Below are 21,042 nucleotides of genomic sequence, written 5' to 3'. Positions count from 1 at the left end.
AACTGAGCTGGGAATCACTCTTGAAAAAACCCAAGCAGAGCCAAGCTAAAGAAAGCATGCTGCAAACAATAATGACATATATTACCACCAACATCCCCCCACCCCATTCTCTAGGGGAATACAGACCTGTCTATAGACTACAAGCCTGACCCATCAACTCAGTCTAGACAGATGCCAACTGTCACACGTGATTTAAAAAGTGAAAAAGAGGGGGCGGCCAGGTAGCGCGATGGGTGGGAGCACCGGCTCCAGTGTTGAGAGGGCCTGGAGATCGAGTCCCGGGCTCAGACACTTGGCACCCACCCAGAAACACCTGGCCGTGTAACCTTGAGCAAGTTACTTAACCCCAATTGCTTAGGGGCGGCCAGGTGGCTCAGCAAGTAAGAGCATCGGCTCCAGTGTCGGGATGACCTAGATCAAATCCGGGCTCAGATACTCAGCACCACACCCAGAAATAACTGGCCATGTAACCTTGAGCAAGTTACTTAACCCTGATTGCTTTAAAAAAAAAAAGTGAAAAAGAGAACCCTTGTTTATGCCTCACTATTGGTAAAATAAAGACATGCCCTCCACCCCTTCTCTGTTCATGAACGAAGTTTCAATAACAAAGTTATGTGACCAATTCTCCATAACAGAGGTACAAAATACAACTTGAAAAATGACAAAGATTTACAAATCTTCACTATATACACAGAAGGAAGAAAACTGAAAAAGAGATCAAAGTGTTAGTTTACTGTGAAGAGGAAAAGGCCTTGAACTCTAGGTTTTGGATTCTAGTTCTGCCCTGGAATCTGTAACAAGCCATAACTCCTATATACCAGTTTCAAAACCCCTTAAGAAAAGAGGACATAATGCTTTCAAAAGCTGATCAAAAAACATGATGTCTCTTAAAACCTTGAAAATTCTCATTTAAACACAGAGATCAGGAGTGCAGTCAAATCTAAGGCAAAGTTATCAACTTTGTTACTTCAGTGATCTGACTGGTATGAGCACTGCCTTCTCACAACTATGCTGACTTTTTTCCATGATCTGGAAATCCTTCCTAAGGCTTTCTCCTTGATCTTTTTCACCATAAGTGACTGCCAATGAAGAATATGAACCATTGATTGCTCCTTCATACAGGGACAGGCACATTTCTTTTCTCTGGTCATAAAGGCCTCCAATGACATATTTATTCCACTTCTCTTGTGTTATTCTTTGTAATATGTTGTAGCCTATTTAATCTATGTGCCTCTCCACCCCCCTAACGGTAAACCATAACTTTAATTCTTAAGGGACTGTAGTATTCCATCAATCGCAAACATACAGCCTAACTGAAAAAAATAATGATTTTTTAAAAAGATGGATCCTTGTTTCAGGGAAAATTTTCAGGTCAATAAAAACACCTCATGCAAAAGGCAACCCCACCTGTTCTCCCCTTACCCAATTTTGGGTCTAGCTCAACTTACTGTCCATCTGGAGTGACTATCCAATAATTATTCTTTGTCCACTTGGTTTTCCCTGTAAAGATAGTTAGGCAAAGCTCCTGACGTGATAAAAGATCTTATTTAGGAAATTCTGCAATGTCCCAAGGCTTGACATAATCGACATATCATCCACAATCAGGGGTATGTGGAGGAACTAACCATTGATAGGGAATCCCACTTTAATTTGGATTTTGCATTGGATACCCTCTATGATTACAGAAAAGATTTATCTTTGACAAATAAATATGTCTGCCTGTTTAATGCTTTACTTAAGGATTAAAAGTCCCTCTGATGTTCTATTTTTAAAGAATCTTGCATGATTTTAACATACATATGGGAAACAACTTACTGGATAAGGGCCTTTTAAGGAAGAATTAACAAATACATCATTTCCCCAAAAATGTCAACCAATAAGTACAGTGGAATCTTGTGTGCTTTATATCCTTCTATTAATTGTGTAACTATAAAAATGTAGGGGCTTTCTTGTAGAATATTAACCATTCCCTTTCTAAACTTATTGATATACTTCAGAAGTTTCTGAAAGACTTTATAGAGCTGGGATAGTAAGCATATGGGTCCAAGAGTTATTTATATTTTCTCAGAGATTCTTCATTGACAATTTTAAATTTCATATTTCGTTACCATCTCCTTTTTTCCATATTTCAAAATTGAGCTCTCAATACCCTTAAAGCTGTGTTGTCTCCTCAGAGTACCCTTGGTCTAATGTAGCTGCTCTTCCCATGCTGGCTTTCTTTAGTACTATTTCTAATTCCTGTACATCCAGAACTGTGAAGCCAAGAGTCAGATATAGTGGCTCTGTTACTTCTGATGGATAAATGAGTTTATAATAGAGATCTTTACAGTTTTCAATTTTTTTTTGGTCTGTTCAGTGTCACCCTAGCAAATTTAGCACAAGAATGCAGATAGTATTTGATTTTTTTTAGATTTATATGTGATCAATGTAACAAGAACAAAAGAGGTTTTTTTTTACTTTTTAGGCAAAAAAAAGAGGATCAAAGAAGGGATAGGACCTTTGATTGGGATGGATAGGATAAATGACAGAGAGAAGGTGAAGCTACTCATTTCTTACTTAACTTCTACCTTTTCTGCCAAAATGTATGATCTTTTCCCTGGAAACTACAAAATCAAAATAATAAATAGATAATAGATACAAAAAATTAATAAAGAACTAATAAGAGAACACTTAACTGCCCTGGATGAATTCAAGTCCACTGGCCCAGATGAACTATATCCTCAGGTACTGACAGATGTTACTGCTGAGCACTGTTAAAAATATTTGAAAGACCATGGAAAGTAGGAGAAGTATGTCAAGTCTGAGGAAAGGCAAATCTATTAATTTTCAAAAAAGAACAAAGTTTCCAACTCTTAGTCACTGAGTATAACTAGGAAAAGTGCATAAGCATGAGATGTAGGAGACATGGTTAGAGAGCAGTTCTGAAAAGTATCTACTTGTTTTAGTGTACTAAAAATTTAATACAAGTCAGCAGGGTGATATAGCAACGAAAGAAGTAAATGCAATCTTAGCTGAATTGAGGGAGTCATTGCTTCCAGGAACAAGGAGGTGATCACTGTACTCTGCCTTCATCAAACCTCATCTGGGACATTGTGTTCAATTCTGTGTACCACAGTTTAGGTTTGGATAATCTCCAGGGAAGGGCAACTAGAATGGTAGGTTATCTTGAGTTCATGTCATATAATGACTGGATGGAAAGCACTGGGGATGTTGAGCCTGGAGCAAAACTTCAGGAGGGACATGATAGCTGTCTTCAAGTGTTTACAGGACTTTCATATGGACAGGAATTAAACTTGTTGGCAGAAACAGAAGCAATAAGCACGAGCTGCAAACATTTTAGTGTTGATGTAGGAAAAACTTCTTAACAATTAGAGGCATCCAAGAGTGGAACAGGATGCCTTAAGTAGTGGTGGATTCCCCCTTCTTGGAGGTCTTCAAGCAGAGATTACATAATCATCTGTCAAAAACAGAGTAAGGATTCTGTTTACATAAGGGTTGTTCTACATAGCCACCAAGGTTCCTTCCAAATCTTTCATTCAGTGTTAATACTCAAAAAGAGGATTGTTAGGAGAGCAAATAAAATTCTACTAAGTAGAATTATGCACAACTGTAGGATTCACATTGAAAAGTTCCCAAAGAATATGTTCAAAAAATATAAATATTTTTAAAGAAGCACATCAATTCATTGTCAAAAAAGTAGGATCTACATCACCAAGCACTGAAAGATATGAGAGTGCAGTGGTCAAAGAGGATCTATGAAGGTTCTGATAAAAGACCTGGATATACTTATGACTTCCCTTCCTAGGAAATAAAGTAATTCTGGATATAATTTTACTTTATTTTCATAGTATGCCTGTGAGATAGGGAGGAACAGGTATTATTACACATGGGGAAAGTAGAAACTAAACAGCATGTTCCAGGAACACACAGGCAATGGCAGAAGCCAAAGCCCTTGAAGCTTAGCAAGATAAGCTAGTATGGTAGGATTGGGGGTCTGAATATTCATATTTGAGACCCAGGTATGTGACAATGAGTCAGTGACTTAACTTTCTTGATGTCCAGATTCTTCATCTTATTATAAAATGGAGATTTTAATACTTGCACTATCTATCTTACAGAGTCACTGTGAGAAGTAAGAATGAATGAAAGCAAACAAGAATGAAAGAAAAAGTATGTGTTAAAGCTTATGTACATAGTTTCTTGTAACCCAGTCATGTAAATAAGTTATGTGCATCCATATTTTAAGCTTCACTCAATATTAATGATCAAAATATTATCCCTATTGTTACATCTTTTAAGGAATCTTTATATAATTTTGACATACACATGAGAGGCATATTGTTAGAAAATTGCCTCAAAGGTCATATTCTGCTCTATTAAATTTAATGCTTTTTATCATCAACAAGAAATAATTATAGTGGGATTTTTGCATATTTCTGTATTGTTAATGTATTGTTGATGGAATGGGAAGATCTTTCTTGCCCATTAATAGGCCCATGTGACCTGCTCTAAGTTTTGGCCCAGCCCACAGCTTAAGTCACATGGAGCCTAAGGTGGGAGGAGTGTGTCAAATGGGTAGAGCAGGAAGTGGGAGAGTGAAGTGGAGCCAAGAGAGAGAGAAGCAGAGAAAGACAGAGCTGCTAGTAGGGGTGAGAGAGGAGCAATTTGCCTAAGGGAGCTTGTTTGTGGGGCCGCTGGATGGAGGGAAGGCTTAGGGATGGCAGTGCTCCCTGCATTGGTAATGTGTACCAACTTCTTTATTACCATGGTAGATTTGGCTTTCTGGTATATAAATAAATATCTTGGCTTTGTCTTCAAAGAAGAGAGTCTGTTCTATCTTGCTATTCAAACCTGGAAATATGCCTGCATATGCACAATGGCCGCTGCAGGTATCACATTGGAAATATAATTTCTTACATCCTTCCGTCATATGATGGTAAGGAAGAATGGGACTGGCTCTGCACAGCTAGAGAGAATATACACATTGATGACATCACAGATTCATTTGAGTAGTTTTATTATATCCTATATAAGGATTCAAATAAATTCAACATTTATTAATGCCTAATAGGTGAATGGCACTGTGCTAAGTGGAAGGGAAAGAAGAAAAAAAAAAACAACAAAAAACCCTGACCTCCAGCTTACCTTCATCTTCTACTGAAGGTTACAACAGATAAATAAAAAAGAAAATCTGAAAAAGGAAAATGAGCACTAATGACTTGGGGGAAGGCAATCCAGGAAAGGTTTTATTGAGGAATTAGGGGCACCTGAGCCCCTGAAGAAGACAAGAATTCTGGGAGACAAAAGTGAGGAAGCAGCTATTGATACAATTGATAAAGGTACAGGACTTGGATTCAGGAAGATTTGAGTTCAAATATGACCTCAAGCTCTTAGCAGCAATGTGAAGCTGAGCAAGTCACTTAAGAGCTATCTGCCTCGGCTTCCTCACCTGTAAAATGGGGACAATAATAGCACCTATATCCCAAGGTTGTTTGCAAAATTTTAGTAAAGTTATATATAAATGGGAGGAAAAGGAGAGAGGAGAAGAAGAAAGAGGGAAAAGAAGAGGTGGTGTGATGGTGGTGGTAGTGGTAGCGATACAGTAAGTACACCCTTCCATAAAGCCAGATAGCAGGAAGAACCACAGTTGGAGGCATTATCCCAACTTGCCTCCTCCTTTGCCCAGGCTGCTTAACTATTCACAGGCCTTGAATGAAATGGCAGTCAACAACTCTACTACTTCTGATCCTCATCAGAGGATGACTATCTACACTGCTACCACCTCCTAACATCCTCCATCCAGGTTTTCCATCTGCCCTGCTTCTATGCTCTGTCATCTTAACTTCCTAAGTAAACTATGGACCATGCAATTCATCATGGTATCCTTAAACTTCTAGGTCTTTCCATCTCCACTCTAGCTAAAACTTCTTTCACGAATTAAAGTTCATTAGTTCCTGGAGAACAGGGCACTTAGCAAAGTGCTGGCATATGGTAAGCACTTAACAAATGCTTGCATTCATTTATTCACTCACTCATTCATATTTAGATAAAGTAAAGGAGGTGTTAAATAGGTTTTTGGGGACCAGTTTAGGAAACTGTCATTGCCCCCTGGCCATAATTCCACCAGTGAGATAATATGCGTAAAACATTATGCAAGCCTTAAAGTACATGTAATGTTACCAATTCCAGGTGACAACAACAAAAAGCTGTGTTTTGAATTCCAAAACATCTAGAAAATAATCACTCCTAATCTAGGAACTATCTGTACCAAGAACAGCTATTTAATTGGCTTAAAAATGACTTTCTCTAAGTATTTTCCTATTCCTTATTCTTCATATATTAAGCAAAACCACATGAAAACTGGGAAATGCATTTTCATGTTAGCATTACACTAAATCATCATTTCAATACTTGTCACCATCTAAAACAATTGTTGCACTTAGGTTCTTCTATAACATAATATCCCTAGGAGCTACACTCTGACAAGTTTAGCTTTCCTCCTTATAACCTTGAAGCCCAACAATCTAATAATTTTGTTACTAAACAGAAAATCTTTAATATCAGTAGTTTTAATGAGATCTATGTTAACAGATGAAGAGCTATAAAAAAATGAATCTTTTGAACATGAAGTTCTGCCCCTACCCCCAAAATAGATAATAAAAGGAAAATATTATATACTCTCGAATTCATTCTGAGAGTGCAACTCTGTAGTAATTGTTCTTTGCTACAGCAAACTATTGATCACTTTAATAGAAAGAAAAGATAACATGTAGATGAATTAAAATTTGGGTTCTTGTGCCACATGTCAAAAAATGTTTATCTGCAACCAATGATGTGGCCATTGCTGGATCCCTCATCTTTGAAATGTCTAAACTTGGCTCAGTTTTATTACCTTTTATAACACAAATTGGTTTTCAGTTATAAATGGATAGCAAGTGAAGGATGAATCATACAGTTTAAGAAAGAAGGTAAGATACATACATAAATAGCATAAATACACATTATTACATCACAAATTTATCAGAGAATTACAAAACAAAATGCTAAGAGGGACTGGAAGAAGGATATTGGGAAGCCAGCGATGGAAATCAAGGAAAACTTCAACCAACATACAAACAGTTATTAAATGCCTCATACATTCTAGGTACTGTACTAATAAGCACTGGGGAAATAAATACAAAAAATGAAACAATTCCTAGTCTCAAGGAACTTATATTTTAAGTCTTTAACAGCTAGGTAAGAAATCAATAAGTGAAGATGGGAAAGGAAGGAATTCCTGACACAGACAGTAGTTATATGAAAAAAGGGGATGTTTAAAAGTGGAAAAAGTAACAGAATTAAGATAGAATGTAGAATGTATGTCAGGGGAGTATGCTAGTTCCAAACTGTAGGAGATCTTGCATGTGAGAGGAGTTTGAACTTTACATGATAGGAAAATAAACAACTACTACTACAGATTGTTCAGCAGAGAAATAACTTGACTACACATGTACATTAAAAACATTATTCTGTATGAGTAGTACAATAGTAGAGTAGAGATCACTTACTACCTGTATGACCTGGAGAAAATCACTTAATCTCTCTGCACTCAGTTTCCACATCTTGAAATGAGCATATTAGATTAAATGACCAGTACTCAATCTAAGAGCCTATGATCCTAGGTGCATGAAACTTGGAGGAAAGTGGCAATGGCAAGAGCTGGTAAAGAGTTATTTCAAAACTGGTGTTTTGAAAACCTTCAAAATTAAGCTACTTTTTGAAAAACTCCCATTTTGACATAAACTACCAAGACAATTAGAAAATGGTTTGTCAGAAATTAGGTTTGGATCAATACCTCACACCACATATAACAATAAACTTCAAAATGTATAAGCAAGTAAACTGTAAAAGGTTGGCATTATTTTAAAAATTAGATCAGATCATGGACCTTTCACAGATGTCAAGGAGTAAAGTTCTTATCTAAATAGGAAACAGGCAATTTATAAAAGATAAAATAGATAATTTTGATTACACGAAATTGAAAAGCGTTTTGTGTTGATCAGTTGTTTTCAGTGTATCCCACTCTTGATGACTCCATTTGGGGTTTTCTTGGCAGAGATACTAGAGTGGTTTGCCATTTCCTTCTCCAGCTCATTCTATAGGAAGAAATTTAGGGAAAGTGACTTGCTCAGGGTCATATGGCTAGGAAGTATCTGAACTCAGGAAGTTAAGTTTCCCTGACTCCAGGCCCTGTGCTCTACCTAGCTACATCAGTGAAATATTTTACACTAACAAAATTAGTACAACTAGAATAAGAGTAGCTGTCAAGTGGAAATAAAATCAAAAGGCCATTCACCAATGGATAAGTGGTCAAAGGATATGAACAATAGTTTATAAAATAAGATTTACAAACTATTCACAAACATGAAATTGCTAGCCCAAATCACTAATAAGAAACATGTAAAATCTAAACAACCCTGCAAGTTTTCCCTTTCCCAAAAAAATAAAGATGACAGAAGCTGAGAATAGTCAATGCTGGAGAAAATGTAGAAGGGTACTAATACAGGGCTAGAAGAGCTGTGGGTTGGTCTAGCCATTCTAGAATTCCATTTGACACCTAAGAAATTGACTAAAATGACCATACTCTCTGTTCTTGTGATCTCATTGTTGGGTAGCTACCCCGACAGGAACTCATAGACTTCTAGAAAGAAAGACTCCATAAACACCAAAGTATTAACACTTTCTGTAGTGGCAAGGAGCTGGAAACAAAGTAGATGCCCATCAAGTGGGAAATAGCTAAACAAAATAAATGAATATAGGTGAATATTACTACACACTGCACAGTATGTAGGAAATCAGGAATACAAAACACTCAAACATACAGATTTATGTGAAATGATGCAAAGTGAAGAACCAAGAAAATAACATACACAATTGTACAAATATAAAAAGAACCCTCCCTTTTCCTCTACAAAACTGATAACTGTGCAAATTACACTGACCTAGCTTGACTCACAGAGATGAGAAAAAACACCTCACTTCCCTTCCTCCAACTGTTTTTCCATATCTCACTTTCCAAATATTTTTTAGAAAGGAGAGCTCACTGTATAGAGAAGAGGAAGGATCAATTCAGAAAAGAATATGAAATAAAAATAAAGACATAAGACATTTTTATTTTTAAAGAGGCTATTACATTAGCCCAAAACTGTGGGAAAATTTTAGAAAAGGAGACAAATGTAAGAGTCAATTATCTCATCTGTAAAATGAGGGGATGGTGACCTTCCAATTATAAACAATCCCTTTGTTAAATATCTTAACACTGATCGTAATACACGAACAAAACTCAGTTACTAATTTTTCAGAGCAGTTCATACTTTTCTAAGTCACACTATCTATTCTCCCAAGTTATTAAGTGTGGTCTGTTGCATTAAGACTCTTAACTTTCTCAAGTCTAAGTATTCTTTCAGACAACTCTATTATATGTAGAAAAAGTTCTTAGCTTACATCTATGTTTAGTAGAACATAATACTTCAGAATTTAAGAATAGAATCAAAAATAGATGAAAAATCAAAATTGAGTCTTAAGTTTCAAGAATGTACAACTATGGACATTAATAAATGCCATTCATTCTCTTTTAACCTTGTTACTCTAAATAACTAAGCAAGCCTCGCTGTGTTACTGTCCTCATGAAGTGCTCCCTAGAAGTTAGCTATTTTTCTCATTCAATTTAACAAATATCAAAGCACTAATAAGCAAGGTACAAACGACCCATTCAAAAGTAGAAAAATATATTCCTTTATACATTAGTTCATTTCAAAGTTATGAAATTTTGGAAAGCTGCAAATGAAACTCAAAGATTTTTTTTTAACTCCACTACATCAAAGATACATGAATTCACTGAAGTGGCCATTCCCTCCATAAACTCAGACAACCAATCCTTTCTAGCTTAGTAGAACATCTTTAGGAATTATGATGGTCAAAAAATTCATTACCTAGAAGCCAACCTGACAAAGAACTTCCTGACTTTATTCTATAACACCACCCTGGGAGACCTTTAGAATTATTTGTCCCTAATGTGATCCTCCCAAATCAACTACAAGCTTGGAAAGCAAGGAAACAAGTTTGTTAACACTGTGCCTAAAGTAAAAACAAACACTTTTGCTTTATACCTGTACTGTAATAGCACAGCTTTAGAAAATGGTCACCTCCTTTGAGGAAGCAACAGAGTAGGGCTTTAGTTCAGTACTGGGTAACAAAGACTGGGGCTTTGGATAATGAAGGAAAAAAAAAAACTAGGAAAAGACTTGACTGTTGTAATTTAATTTGAGTTGTAATTTCAAGAGTTATCCATAAAGACTTACATAAAAAGTGAAGTGTGTGCAACAGGAAGAAAACTTTACACAGTTAACAGCAATACTATAAGGACAATCAACTGTGAAAGATTTACTCTGATCAATACGATGATCCAAGACAATTCCAAAAGATCCATGAAGAAAAATGCTATATCCACCTCCAGAGAGAGAAATGATGAAGTGTGAATGAAGACTGAAGCACACTTGTTTTAATTTTTTTTGTTTTGTCTTTGTTGTTTTTTGCAACATAGCTAATATGGAAACGTTTTGCATGACTTCACATATATCATCAATATCAAATTGCTTGCCTTCTCAAGGAGTGGGAACACATGGGTGGAAGAGAAAAAAATTGAAACTTAAAAATTTTTTAAATTACTATTAAGATTTTTTTACATGTGACCGGGAAATATTTAATGAAATATGTAAAAACATTTTTACAAAAGAGCTGTCTATTAGAGAATGCTGAAATTCATATTGAATGAGGATACTCCTAAGAAGTACCCTCTGAGGAAAGTACATGAGCTTTGTGAAAAAAATCTATTTTTGACTGCCGAGAGGCCTTTTTTGTTTCCTTTTATCACAGAATCGAGGGCCAGGAACTGGAATGGACCTTGGAAATCAGCTAGTCTAAGCCCTCATTTCAGAGATAAGGAAATTTAGGGGAAGGTTAGACAAGTCACCCAGACAAGAAATAGAAGAGGTAAAATTTGAAGGCAGTTCTTCCATCCCCAGATCAGCATGCTTTCCCTTAAACCACACTGCCTACTTCAAGCTCTCAAAACAGTCCTGGATGCTGGAGTTCACTAGATAAGTGACTGCTTGTTAAATGTACTAAACTATTACTGAAATGTAGGAATTTCCCTGATTTACCACTACTTCAACAGAAGCATATGCCAACAATCTGGAACTCAGCAGTGTAGGATAAATCTCTATTTTTTTCTAAGTCCTTAAAAAGCACAACATTCACACACCATTGACAGACATCCAAAAAAGAGGGGGAAAAAAAACCAAAAACAAATGCCCAAACACCTGTAAAACTAACGTACTTTAATATAAAAAAGCAGTTTTGTGTGTGAGAGGTCACACTTATTCTCAAGACCTACTATAGATCTTCAACTCAAATTCTGAATCATGCGATTTTATATTTAAAATAAAAAAGAAATTTAACATATCAATGCTACCATTTATTTCTACATTTACATTTCTTTATTATTCCATGCTGCAATACAAACTTTATTGTGGATTAAACTGAGTCAAGAATTTCTACAAGATTACTGGAATGTACATTAATATGATTATTGCTAATTAACACATGGGATCCTAAGGAACCTCTCTTCAATCGGTCCTCCAAAAACTGCTTTTGTTTTGCACTGTGTCTCATTTCTCAAATACTTTTTGAAAAAAAAATTATAAATATTAACTTTCCACGAGGAATTTGGGAGGGGGGGAGAAGAACTTCTGCCAAATTTTTCAAAAGCTAATTTTATGTTTAGACTTACGTTTTATGAGAAAACATCTTACAATGTTAATAAAAAGGTAAATTAACAAAATCCCAATCAAAATACTCCCCTCCTGCCCCACCCCCTATTAAGAAGTCACAGTTAACTAAATCCCTTTCCATTCCAGAATTTGACAAGGTAAAAATACAAAAAGGAATTGCACTTTTAAAGAGTTCTCACTTTTTCAAAACCATTAATACAACATCCTCAACAACAACCCATGTTGCTGACTGTAGAGTTAGGGGCTGTCCTTTTTTAGTCAACTTAAAAGTTGATCCTATATGTTGCAAGGTTTCCCAATGCTGTCAATTAAAACTGCGCTAGCCCTCCATCCGCCAAGAGACAGTAACTGCATTCCTCAAAATGACATTTCAGGCCTAAAGAAAAACGGGGGCGGGGGAGGGGGTGTCAGGGGCTCTCCACTAGGCTATTATGCACAGATCTAGCAACTCGCCCCCAAAACGCAATGACACTTAGAAGTCAGATGCACAAGTTCAGGGCCAAATCAGGAACAGGGGGGAGGGGGCCTGAGGGGCGGGATAAGGAAGAGCCGCTTCGCCTCCCCCTCCTCCCCCCCGACTGACAATAGGGGATGGAGACGGCTAAGGGGGCCCGGGAGAGGCTGGAGGAGGGGAAGGCGCCAAAGGGCCCGCTCGGCCCCCGAACTCCTCGACTCCCTCATGCCTCTGCACTCCGTCACCCCAGTCGCCATTCCCCGGCCGCCCCCTGACCCCGAGCCGGACGACCTCACTCACCTCCGGCTCCGGTTCCCGCTCCTCCGCCCGCACCCAGAGCAGCCGCCATGGTGACTCCCGAGCTCGGCTCTCGACCTCACCCCCACCAAACCAGCTGGCGGGGAGAACAGGCCTGATCCCGGGCCGAGGGGAAGGTGAAAGATAGGGAAGGGACGACCCGAGGACCGGGGCAGGGTGGGAGGGGGAGGAGAGAGGAGAGGCCGGGGCGGTTCGTTGTCCACACCGGCCCCTTCTCCTCCGCAGGAAGAAAACAACAAACTACCCCAACATGGCCGCCGACTGCGCTCCCTCCACCGCCGCGGTGCACTCCGGGATGTTGGCGGACCGCAATGGCCAGTCTCCGGGTTGGTTCCCGTGAGCACGTGCTTCCGAGTGTGAGACGAGAACCGCAGCTGATTCAATGCGCACGCGTGGTAATGGAAAGCTGCGCGCACCGGTCCGGCCTGCCGGGAAAAATCGGATTTCCCCGGGATAGAGGGTGGGTTTGGCGGCAAAGGGGAGATAGAGGGACTCCGTCTCACAGCCGAGGCTTTTCGAACGCCCGGGAAACTGGAAGCGCCCCAGAAGGCCGATAAACAAGGACTACAGCCCTATCCCCACCCCCGCCCCCAGTGTAGAAGAGATTATCGTAAACCGCTTTGCGGCATTCGGTTCCGTGCTTTACGGCGGGCACGTCGCTAATGGTGACGGCGAGTTAGATGGCACCAGTGGATGGGGTGAGGAAGGGAAGTCGGCCTCCTCCCTTGTCCTGGGGTGGTACTTCGGGGGAGGGGCGCAGAGGGGGCCGCTGTTACTTCGTCTGCTCTTCCCAGGCTATCGCGTGGTGCACTTGGGGCTCGGGTCGAGCTTTAAAAAGCTGTACCTCCTGCCCTCTGGTAGCTTGCAGTCTGAAGCTGTTGAGGACGTCGCCTTAGCGCGTAGAAACACCTGCTTTGGTCGTTTCGCCGAATCGTACGGACACCCTGTTCGTGGTGAAGTTAGAAGTGGGAGTCTGGTGGGGGTTTGGGGGTGTCCGAACAGCTTATCCTTACAGCTTCGAGAGAGTGGAAGAGCGAGGCTAATTAATAATTTGCTTATCGCTTACTCTGTGCTAAGCACTGTCCTAAGTGCTTGAGAATGATTACCTTATTTATTGGATCCTCACCAGTGCACCGGGTGCTGAGTGCTCATTAGCCCCGTTTTACGGGTGAAGAAACTGAGGCAAACAGGTGAAGTGACTTGCCCGGGGTCACACAGCCAGTCAGACTCAGCATAACTTCCTTATTAAGTGAATATCACGCGCTGGGCTTGTGCTAAGATTTAGCATTTGTAACAGAGACCTTCTTTAGGTAGGCCTTCTGAGATACCCTGTAACAAAACCTAGTGAACTTCCTAAATTTAGCTACCTACGTTTAATAGGGCCTGCCAGAGCTAGCACTGTACTAGAACGAATGTACTAGATGAAAACCACGGACCTAGACCTCTTTAGTGGAACTGGGAGTAACAAAATCAACGTTAGAGAAAGGATTTGGGCTAAATGGGGATGTTAAGAGGTATCTATATGAGAAGGCAGTTAAGGCTCAAGATTCAAAGTTATAGGAACTAGGAAGACGGGCAAACCTTATATACTGTTTGTGAAATTATAATGGTCTTTGGCATTAGACTGGAAAAACCACTAAACTATAAATATGCTTTGATCCAGTAGTTCTACATCCAAGCATATGATCCAGGAAGCACAAGAACAGAAAAAGGTCTTACATACATAAAAGTACTTACCTCATTACTTTTTGTGGTAGCAAAGAACTGAAAGTAAAGTAGGGGACTATCCATTCTCAAATGGCTGCACCAGTTTTGTTAAATAAATGTCATGGAAAAACACTACACAGAAAAAATTATAAGAATTTATAAATATGAAGAATTCAGGAAAATTTGAAAAGATTTTTATGAACTGAAGCAGAACAAAGTGAGTAAAAGCAGGAGGATAAATTGAAGAAAAACATTTGAAGGACATCAAAACTCCATGATGAGCTCTTGAGAGGAAGGGCAAGCATTCATTAAGTACCTAACTACATATTAGGCTCTGTGCTGAGCACTTTTGATTCTCCCACAACAATCCTGGGAGGTAGGTGCCATTATTATCTCCATTTTACTGGTGAAGAAACAGACAAAGGTGAAGTGACTTTCCCAGGGACACACAGAAAGACTTGAACTTAGGTCTTCCTGACTTCAGGTCTAACTCTTATCAACTGCACCACATTATTGCCTTTTCTCTGAATTCTTCTGACACTGTTTCCTAATCTCAGCAATTTTCTACCTTGCTACTATGTAGGTCTCTCTCCCCCTTCTCTCCTTTTCCACAACTTGCTCTTAGAACTACAATCAGATTATCACTTTGATCATCCTGCTGTTCTCTCACCAGAACTATGACTTCATAGATAAAAACAACTCAGTGACACCTTTCCTATATGTGTTGTCTTCTCTGAAAATGTAAGCTGTTTACAATTGTACTACGAATGCACAATTGACACATAGTTAGCATTTAATAAATGTGCCTTTCAAAATTCATTAAGCCCAAAATTCACTAATCAAGACATCAACAAACTGTTGATGAAGCATATCTCCCTTCCTCTTGGTGGAGAGTTGGTATATAAATAGGTTCAAAATGAGGTATACCTTCTTAGACATGGATATGACTGATGTATTGATTTGTTTTCCTTTTTTATACTCTTGAAAGATCATCATCGTCACCAGGAAGTAACATTACTTTTAAAGACTTTTAAACATTTATTTAAAAAATTAGTTTTTAAAGGGTGGAGGATAATATAGATGAAGTTCTGGAGTTAAGAATGGAAGAATCAGTTCAATCCAGTGGTCACAAAATTGGCATAAATGGAGAAGGGAGCGGGGAGGATTAAGGATATATAAAGGGGGGCAGCTAGGTGGCACAGTGAATAGAGCACCGGCCCTGGAGTCAGAAGGTTCTGAGTCCAAATTTGACCTCAGATACTTAACACTAGCTTCATGACCTTGGGCAAGTCACTTAACCCCCAATTGCCCTGCCTTCCCCCCTCCAAAAAGCAAAAATAAAGATAGATAGATAGATCTAATATATACCATCACCAGTCAAGTAGCTTCTTATTAAGTACCATACATTGTATTAGGGAAACCTATGTATGCCTTTCTATGTGAGTTTATTTTTCTTTGCTTATTTCCATGTTTACAAAATTGCATTTTGTGTTCCCTATAATTTTAAAAAGGAATGTATTAAGATATTTTATATTTTTCTCAAAAAATTCAACTAGGTTGTTTTTACTCTTATAGCCTTTGATTAATTTTTTCTATAAGGTTAACAGCCATCAGAAAAACAATCACCTATATATACATGGAGTTTCTTGAAATAGGAATAACATGGTAGTTCCAACACTACACCCTAGGGAGCAACATGTAGAATATATTATAGGAGGATAGTGGATGCTCTGGAGGATTGAAACAGGCCACCAAAAAGCAGATGGCAACAATCTAGTCTGGAAAATTACCAGATTTACAAATTCACCAATAAACTAATCTCTCAGCAAGCTTTCTCAGAGTTTTTGTGTTCCTACCTGAATTTTCCATCAAGACAATATTTCCTTCCCCTGAAAATAATTCTGTAACCCATGGAAGGGCTGCAAGAGGCCTTTAATTCCATTTGGAGTAATAAATTGGGGTAATAACCAGCCATGCCTATTAATACAACTTGAAGTGTGAGGCATCTGGCTGAAGATATTTTTTTTAAAGATCTGTCATTTACATTTTGGTTGGGAGGAGGGAATTTATTTGTGAGGACATTCTGAATGTTTGCTTCAGAGAGAAGCTTGTGGACTCTTGCTGAGATGAAATAATAAAGGGTTAATATATCTAGGATGTTGAAAGGTGGCATTAGTAAATAAGGGTCCAACCATTGTGGAATTATCCTGGTTGTTCCCACCCAAGAGTCAGGATTGGAGGATTAAGCAAACCAAAGCATTTTACTAAGGGGAAAAAACAGACTGCTCACAACTATTTGTTTACATCAGGCAAGCAAGAAACATGGTATTTCCAAGGACAACTAAAGGCAAAGTCCAGAGTACCAGTCAACCGGTTTTGTTCACTATGGTAATGAGCAGCCAAATGGTGAGGCCCAAAGTTCAGGCAGAGAGTTCTAATCCTGGGAACTTTACTTCCTCCTCCACTTTAACATTTGTAACTGATGAAAACAGTCCAGGGAAAGTAGTAAACAGGATAGAAATGAGATTTGAGTAACCTTCCACCACCACCCCTGTCCCCCACCCCCACGATCTCAGTACACCAGAGAAAAGTCAAAAGATTGAAATGCTCTGCAAGTTGGCCTGGCCTAGAGTGGGAGTGGTGAGTAGCTATACTATGGAGACATAAGGAATAACAGGAGTACCTTCCCTGATCGTCACATCATAGGGAGCAAGTGGCCATACGGGTTGGGAATCTGAGGGGTCTTTCTAGTTGAAACTCTAAGAGACTAAGGTTTTGCATCATATATTTAAAACTGATGTTGGCTTGTTCTGTTCCACTTTGTTTTAATAAAATTTGTCTCTTCAATATTCTAGGCTACATACATGCTTAGGAAGTATGAAGACAATCTAAATACCTACTCTTAGTCCAATGTCCACCATCACTATATAAACCCTAAAGCCCAGAATCATTGAATGAATATAGAAGACAAAGAATTTGTAGCTAAATAGTTTACAGGGGACCAAATTAAGGAATTGAAAGAGATAACACAAAATCAACAAAGGTGCTTATGCCAAAGGCAACAAGACTCAACCTAAGAAAGCCACCAGGAAGATACTTGAAGCTTATAGGCTAATATCTATGTAAAGAATAAAGAAATATGGGGCGGCCAGGTAGCACAGCGAGTAAGAGCACCGGCTCCAGTGTTGAGAAGACCTGGAGATCGAATCCCGGGCTCAGACACTTAGCACCCACCCAGAAATAACTGGCCGTGTAACCTTGAGCAAGTTACTTAACCCCGATTGCTTAAAAAAAAAAAAGAATAAAGAAATAGAGAAATTCTATAAAGGGCTTGACTTAATGATTTTAGTGGACTCTGGTGAGAATAAAGAAAAATATTTTGGAAAGTACATTTCAGGATGAAGAAATGAAAAGAGAGAAGTATATGCCATACCTTGAAGGCTGCTGTCTTCAAAAAGAGAGTTGGAGAGATTGAAGGTGGATAGTTTCAAGTAAAACAAACTGCAGATTTGTAGTGCTTTATGTATAGGTTTGTATATCCGTGTGTGTACACACTTATGTATATAAATAGGACTAGATGGCAAAAAATTATGAACTGAAATATTAATTGAACTCAAAAAAAGTGTTACAGAATAGATTAAAAAATAAAATCTGAAAGTTCACTGCATAAAAGAAAAACCAAACAAAAATTCAGCATAATTTGAAATGAGGGGTTAAATTTGTTGTGCTTCAGCTGAATCCAAAAGTAGAAGTGACAATCCTAATTTCAGGATGAAGTAACAGCAAAAGAAGCTGCTATCTAGAGATACAAGCAGGGAAAGTACATTCTGCCAAAAGCTAACATGATAAAACTATCAATATTAAATACAGATACACTCAAATAGCACAGTATCTAAATTCTCTTTTTTAAACGGCAAATTAAATTGCAAAAAGACCTAAGCAGCAAGATAAGTATGGTTTAATTCAATGTCCCTTTGTCTGATTTGACAACAGAAGATTAAAAAGCATTATACCTCTGAACAAAATATTGATATAGCCTTAACCTCACCCCAACCCTGAACATGGGCTTGGTCTTCCTATAAGGGGCAACCCTATGACATTATTTATACATAGGGAGTCATGATTCCTGATTATTGGAGAGATTTCTGGGAGTGAAGAGGAGATGGGGGAGAAAAGCAAAGGCACAGGGTTTGAATGACAAATGGGAGACCTATGGGGCCATAGGCACATGTTTCTCTATGCTTCTTTCCCATAAGCCTCTCTAACAGGAGTCTCATCTCCCTACACAGACAGCTTCACGGGGTCTTTCTTCAGGTAATCACCAAGCCTAGTGGATTACGTTGGAAAGACAATGTCAAATAGACCTTTCGAGATTGTTGAATGGTAAACATGATATATATCTTTTAAACAATACCTTTATAAAAATTGATCACAATCTGTAGTATGAATTACTTTTATTTTAAAAAGGTAGAATGGAAGAAATCTAAAAATCTAAAAATCCTTTACAGACTATACCATGATAAAAATACTATTTAATAAAGGGAATTTGAAGTAAAGACACATACTTAGATGCTAAATAAATACTACATTAAGTAATAAGTGGGTCAAAGAATGCAAAAAATATTAAAATTATAATATCTATAATAAAAAAGCATTTATTTAGTACTTGCTGTGTGCTAAACACTGTGATAGGTGCTGAGGATACAAAGGAACAGTACCTTCAAAGAGTTTGTATAATCTAATTCATATTTATATTATTGTTATTTCTAACCTAGCCTTAATCACGAAATGGGTGTTGTCTCACTCAAACTGAGACCTGGGAAAGACCTTAACTTAAAAAGGCCAAGTTCTCTCACTGCATCTGGGACTATCTTCTGTCGTCGTGATTTATATCTTGCCACTGGACCCAGATGGCTCTGAAGAAGAGAATGAGGCTGGTGACTGCACAGCCCTCCCTGACTTAAATACAATTCACTTTCAAGCCATGGCATCACCTTTCTGATGTCACTGGTCTTCCAGAATGAAGGACATGGGAAGATAAAATGTACATCTTTAAAGCTATATAGAATAAAAACAAAATAAAACACAGTTTTGAGAGGGAGGGCACCAGCATCTGGGAGAATCAAAAAGACTACAGAAAGTGGTGCATTAGCTGAATCTTGAATGAAATAGGTAATTAATTCTAACTTGGAGATAAAAAATTTAAAAAGCAAAAACAAAGAACTAGTGCATTCCAATCATGGGGGACAGCCAGTGCAAATTTGTGAAGGTGGAAGATGGGATATCATGTATGGAACAGCAAGAAGGTCAGCTTGGCTGGAATTTAGAGGGCAAAAGGGAAAGTAATAAGACTGAAAAGTTAGGATGGAGACAGGTTGTAAAAGGCTTTAAATGCCAGAGAAGTTTATATTTTATCCTAGATATATGATACAACTAATAAATCAGCTCTTTAGAGAAAGATGGATGTTAAGTACTAAGTGTTATTAGCCTATAAATCTGATCTGTATAATGACATAGCAAGGTGGATAGGATTCTATGCCCTTGGAAGATATGTACACATTATTTGCAGTGACTGGGCTTGTCACTCCAGCTTTTCTTTTGACAGTTTTAATTCATAGCTTACCCTGTTGAGCAGGCATATCTGTGCTAAAGTTTGTCTTTTTGCCAACCCTATCACAACTATCTCCTATTTTGGAGCAGGAAAAGGTGAGTTCATGCTTGTAGGGGAAACCTGTGTAGGGTTGGCATCAGAAGACCTGAATTTGAATCCTGGCTCTGTGCTTTGTTCCCTGTGTGACCTCATGGAATTTACTTAATTTCTTCTGGCCCTATTTTCTTCATCTATAAAATGAAGGGGTTAAATTAGGTAATATCTTAATCAATAAATCTTCTGACAATGAGTGGAAGTTGTCCATGAGGAAGATAGAGCTAGCTCATGGTGACTTGGATTAAAAGGCCACAAATGCTTCCACCTAACAGAACAACAAATTGGTACAGGCCCTTCATTATTCCTAGAGATTCCTTCTCTTGACCTACCTCATGTCTTGTCCTGCTGACTCCTCTTTGACCTGAAATTTTAATTTCTGCATTTCCCTCTGGATCTTGGTGTTGCCCAATTTTCTAACCTTTTGCTACATTATACAGATAGGACTTTTTGCCTCCTTTAGTTTCAGACTCTTAGTTGATTGATTGCCAACCACTGTTACAGGCAAGTCCCTAGTTCCTTCCCTTTCCCCAGCCAGCTGGAGTTGGGACAACATGTGTAAAGTATTTTGCAAATTATAAAGGGCTATAGTAAGGCATATTATGAAATACATGAGGTCAGTCAGTAATTTTTCAGTATGGGTGCTGAGAATTTGGGCCCTAGGTGTTTGGGATGTGGCAGGCCATGAGAGAGAAAAATGAGAAGGCACCATAGACATCAATCTACTTCAGAATTGAGCCTAGAACTGCTGGTAAAACTGGAAAGGAGTGTGGCAGAAATTGGGCATAGACCAATATTTTATACTGTATGCTAAAATAAGGTATAAATAGGTTCACAATCTAGGTATAAAGACTGGTACTGTAAGCAATCTGGGAGAGCAATTAATAGTTTACCTGTAATATTTATGGAGAAGGGAAGAATTTATGACCAAACAAGAGATAGAGAGCATTATGAAATGCAAAATGGATAATTTTGATTACATTAAATTGAAACCACATCTCACTGATCAGATTGGCTAATATGACAAA

The 21,042-nt window shown here is 38.3% G+C and overlaps 1 protein-coding gene and 1 long non-coding RNA gene across 9 annotated transcripts in view; both read right to left on the bottom strand.

Moving 5' to 3' along the window:
* RBM33 (RNA binding motif protein 33) overlaps window positions 1-12,914 on the bottom strand; it is a 173,129-nt gene extending 160,215 nt beyond the window's left edge. For 3 of the 8 annotated variants that reach the window (XM_069084429.1, XM_069084437.1, XM_069084446.1), the window contains exon 1: window positions 12,586-12,913. In XM_069084429.1, coding sequence (XP_068940530.1) covers window positions 12,586-12,634 — 49 coding nt within the window. In that variant the 5' untranslated portion in view covers window positions 12,635-12,913. Of the gene's footprint in view, window positions 1-12,585 lie in introns of all 8 variants that reach the window. The other 5 variants (XM_069084455.1, XM_069084486.1, XM_069084466.1 and 2 more) reach the window with 3 other exon arrangements.
* LOC138158349 (uncharacterized) overlaps window positions 1-21,042 on the bottom strand; it is a 1,179,890-nt gene that overhangs the window by 1,043,033 nt on the left and 115,815 nt on the right. The gene's annotated exons all lie outside the window — the stretch shown is intronic.

The sequence above is a fragment of the Petaurus breviceps genome, unplaced genomic scaffold (assembly GCF_028583685.1).
Source record: "Petaurus breviceps papuanus isolate PSGF00001 unplaced genomic scaffold, PetGlider_PUasm1.0 115, whole genome shotgun sequence".
Classification (NCBI taxonomy): domain Eukaryota; kingdom Metazoa; phylum Chordata; class Mammalia; order Diprotodontia; family Petauridae; genus Petaurus; species Petaurus breviceps.
This window is presented reverse-complemented; position numbering and strand designations above follow the sequence as displayed.